At 44.1% G+C, this 4,794-nt stretch overlaps 1 protein-coding gene across 2 annotated transcripts in view; it reads left to right on the top strand.

The window, feature by feature from the left end:
* Nucleotides 1-4,647, top strand: part of si:ch73-390b10.2 (Golgi pH regulator) — a 35,089-nt gene extending 30,442 nt beyond the window's left edge. For both annotated transcript variants that reach the window (XM_052025922.1, XM_052025923.1), the window contains exons 12-14: nt 940-1,029; nt 2,863-2,928; nt 3,680-4,647. In XM_052025922.1, coding sequence (XP_051881882.1) covers nt 940-1,029; nt 2,863-2,928; nt 3,680-3,886 — 363 coding nt within the window. In that variant the 3' untranslated portion in view covers nt 3,887-4,647. The remainder of the gene's footprint in view (nt 1-939; nt 1,030-2,862; nt 2,929-3,679) is intronic.
* The last annotated feature ends 147 nt before the right edge of the window (nt 4,648-4,794 follow it).

Genomic DNA, 4,794 nt, shown 5'->3' on the forward strand with positions numbered 1-4,794 from the left:
TGTTACTGGACCTAGCTATCCACAATCCTGGGCTCAAGATCCTGATGTACAAGGTCAATGGGGAATTTAAAGGCAGTTAGTTGAGATGGAATGAAGCTAGAATCAGTAATGGTGCATTAAACTATCGGGTTGTTGTTAAAACCCCATCTAATAAAATAGTCTTTCAGAAAAGGCAGTTGTCATCCTTACTGAGTACCCTCTGTAACTCCAGGGGTTTGCTAATGTGGTTCATTCTGAACTGCCTTCTGCAATGGCACAGCAACGCACTCGGCTCACAGTGAAACACTGACTTTGCCAGCAGTGCACATGCCATGAATGATGAAGTACTGATGGAGCAGAGCGGCACTGAGGACGTGCTGCAGTGTTGGAGCTGCGGCTGCTGCTGTGGACAATTGGAGTAAAGTTCAAATTCCTGAATATATTTTGGAATGTAAAAATGAGAGGATATCTCCTTTACTTTTTGTATAGGTGGTCCATTTTAAGGGGATGTGCCTTTATTACTGGAAACATTAGAAGATGTGAGCTGTATTCACTGATGGGACTGGCATGGCGCAGAATTTGCCAGAGGGTTTGTCAAACTCCCGTTGGGTGTTGGGAGGCTGGTTGAGGATTCAGCCGTACAGCTCGGGGCAGGTGTCCCAACCCATGACAACAGTGACCACACTTCCAAAGTGTTTGATTCGACATAAACCACTTGAAACACTCTGAGGTTGTGAAAGGCACCAGAGGGATGCAAACCATTTGTGTTCTCCACCACAGGCTAGGAATTGACATTACCGTAATTGCTGTATTATCACCCCACCGTTCCTGATGTGAGGTTATTTATGGTCGTGTTTGGTCAGAGTTAGAATACATTCTCCAACAGCTTGGTCTCTGGGTAGAATGGGCAAATGTGCAGACTTGGTGGAGTATTTACAATTTGTTTTTCCTTGGGTGCAGGTGAAGTTTTGGTCTCAACATATCTCCTTCATCCTTGTGGGAATCATTATCGTAACCTCCATCCGGGGTTTACTGATCACTCTCACCAAGGTATGTATGAGCACTGCCCTTGGCTTTGGCTGCTCATTCAGTATTAAGGAAATCTTGGAATGTTAAATAAATTAAAGTGAGTGTCTTGCTTTTTGTATAGTTCATGCCACTTCTGTCATCATAGCTGTTGCCAAGTTTGACAGATGATATGTTTGCAATATTCTGCACCTTTAACTTCCAATCCTCCCAGCTTCCTATTGGCATATCTAACGAGAGGTGTATCCAGCTCTTAGTGCCAGAAACCACGTGCTTTGTCTGTGATGGAACCTGATCCCTTCCCTCAGCTCAATGCCATTCCACTCTCTGGCAAGACTGCTTTCCCATCCAAACCCAGCAAACCAAAGCCCTTGGCTGTGGACAGCTGACCCCCCACTCATGTCTCCTTGCCCATTTACACTGCAGATGGGTGCAGCCTCCATCCTCTGTAAACCCGGGGTATAGGAGAGAACTGGGCAGATAGAAAGAGGTTGTGCAGGAGACGAGTAGAATGAAACAGAGCAGAAGATTAGCACACACGTATCTCCCATGTATCAGCACATACTGTTGGACTCCTCCTCCCTCACACACACATATCTTGAGGCGTTCTCTTTCACGCACACACATCTGGAGACATTCTCTTTCACGCACGCACATCTGGAGACGTTCTCCACGCACGCACATCTAGAGACGTTCTCGTCCACGCACGCACATCTGGAGACGTTCACGCACGCGTATCTGCAGATATCGTTCACGCACACACATCTGCAGACATTCTCGTTCACACACAACTACACAAGACATTTAACAAATGGACTTTTTCAGAACTAAGTGACTGCTGCCTCATTTGTTGAATTCCATGTCCTTAAAGTGTCCCTGAGTTTGGCAGAAGGACAGTCAGTCACCGTATATAACTTGGCAGCATCTGGCCACAGCTACAAAACTGATTCCATGTCGGCGGTGAAAGTTGATTGCACCTGTTCTTTGACCTGATAAAAATCTGTTCAGGGCGATTCAACCACTCAAACCACAGAAATCTATACTTAAAAACATTCACAGGCATGGTGCATACAGTATGAAGGCAGCATACAACTGAAGATTGGTGCCACATCCTTTGAATCCCATGAAAAATCCACTTATAAACACAGCATTTATGCTCAGTAACTGTTGGCTTTTTGCAAACTTGCAGAGAAGCTAAATAAAATAATTTCTGGAATTCTAGGATTCAGCATAAAATCACTGTGTGTATTTATGATGCTTTCCTTTTCGCTGGCACTTTGCTGCCATGATGTTTCTCTCACACTATTTGAACAGTGATGTTTACCTCGAGTTAGAGGGTTATAGTGCTCTGGGTTAACTAAAATATTGGCACTGACTTTATTGATCATCAACCAAGTGTGCAGCTTCCATACTTCCCAGACCCCTGATACACTGCACCTTCCTTCAAACCACAGCCAAGATTTAGGGGGCAGTTGGTTTTCCACCAAACTAAATCAGGGTTCTCATATAAACATCTCTCAGAGGTTTTGTTTCTTAATAACAGCATATTAACTGATGGTTACTATAGCACAGCGTGGATATTTTATTCTCAAGATTGGGGTTCACTGGCAAGGCCAGCATTTATTGCCTTTCCCTTGTTACCCACATAAGAAGGTGGTGCTGGGATTTTGAATAACCAACACCTTTACTTTGAACACATCCAATGAACCTCCCCTTAACCTTCCCTGCTGTAGGGGGAACATCCCTGGCCTCCGCAGTTCCTTCACAGCAAGCTCATTCCAAGTGCCATTCTGGTAAACCATTTCACCAAAATGTTTCATCGTTTTTAATTTAACATTGGTTTTCTTTTTCTTCTAGTTCTTCTACGCAATTTCCAGCAATAAATCTTCCAATGTCATAGTGCTTGTCCTCGCACAGATTATGGTAAGTGGTTGAAGTACTGGCAAGAGAGAGGGAGTGTTGCAGTACCATATTGGAGAGGTTAGGATTAGTATATCCTATCCATATAAGATATCTTTATTAATCACATGTACATCGAAATACACAGTGAAATGCATATTTTGCGTAGAGTGTTCTGGGGAGCAGCCCGCAAGTGTCGCCACGCTTCCAGCACCAACGTAGCATGCCCACAGCTTCCTAACCTGTACGTCTTTGGAATATGGGAGGAAACCGGAGCACCCGGAGGAAACCCACGCAGACATGGGGAGAACGTACAGACTCATTACAAACAGCAGCTGGAATTGAACCCAGGTCGCTGGCGCTGTAAAGCGTTACACTAACCGCTACACTACCATGCCTGCCTTATGTCTTTTGCATGTTGCTATTGTACCTGCCTCGACCACATTTTGTGGCAGCTCGTTCCATATACGAGCCACATTCTGCATGACAAAGTTGCACCTCAGGTCCCTTTTTAAATCTTTAAATCTCACCTTAAACCTATGACCATATTCTCAGGAAGAGGATGTGCATTCCAGGCAACATCCTGGTGAATTTCTTCTGCACTCTCTCTATTGCTACCACATCCTTCCTGTTGTGTGCTTACCAGAACTGTACACTATACTCGGAGTGCAATCCAACCAATGTCTTGTATCCTAAATGTATTTATTGACATTTATTCTGGTGTGCACTGTTCCAAAGCTCATGTTTTTATTTGCCCTCTAATCCTGTGTCACAGGGCATGTATTTTGTGTCATCGGTGTTGCTCATGAGGATGAGCATGCCCCTGGAATATCGCACCATTGTCACAGAGGTCCTTGGGGAACTGCAGTTCAACTTCTACCATCGCTGGTTTGATGTCATCTTCCTCGTCAGTGCGCTGTCCAGTATCGTCTTCCTCTACCTCGCACACAAGCAAGCCCCAGAGAAGCAGATGAGCTTTTAGAAACACCGAGACCCGAGGCGCTCTGATTCTGTGCTCTCGCCCACTGTGTCAACCTTCATTGTGCATCCAAACCAACTCTTGCAGGTCTTTCCTTCCAGAAAATATTGAGAAGACTCAAAGGAAGGCAGTATTTTAGTGAAGCACACCGGGGATTGCAGAACTCTGGAGGACGGGTTCTTTGATTCAAGGAATTTGAAACGTTTAACTTAAAAGTTGGTATAAAAAAACAAAATCACTGCTAAAGTTTACATATATTTTTGAACTGAAATCACACAAACTTTTGAATGGTGTGGATTGATTTGGTTTTTTATTAAGCACAATAGTAAGAAATGTTCTAAAGGATAAATTTTCCATTAATGGAGAAATCAACAGGGGAAGGTAATTTCTCAGTGTACTCTCAGTCAGCAAGGATCCAGGCTAGATTCTGCCTTTTCAGAAATTCTCCCTTGACCCTCATTGGCAGGTAACACCAAGGCACTTGTGACTTTGCAGAGGAAAGTCACACGTTGTGATTTCCCACTTTGTGAACCTTGTGAAGTATCTTTCCATTGAGAGAAATGGAACGGTGAGTGTTAGTGAGTCCCAGTTCCTGGCACCTGAAGTATGGAGGGCTGCTGATGTTTACCTGATGTGCCTCAACGTCACACTGGAGATAGGTTCTACTATTCTCTTACAGTCTGTCGAACTAGACTTCTGACACCTGGAGTGTAGCATCAAGTGTATATACCTCGAATTCTTTCAATAAATGAAGTTCTTTATCACGTCTGATCTTCAGGTGATGTTAACAGAAGCCGCTAATGTGCTAAAATGAAGATATCTAAGGACCTGCGTTGTATATTATCTGTGTCTACTTGGAATGCCTCGGTGCTTTGTGAGATGTATTTGTCAACTCTCCCCATCCCTCCACC

Source organism: Pristis pectinata, chromosome 11 (genome assembly GCF_009764475.1).
Source record: "Pristis pectinata isolate sPriPec2 chromosome 11, sPriPec2.1.pri, whole genome shotgun sequence".
In the NCBI taxonomy this organism is placed as follows: Eukaryota; Metazoa; Chordata; class Chondrichthyes; order Rhinopristiformes; family Pristidae; genus Pristis; species Pristis pectinata.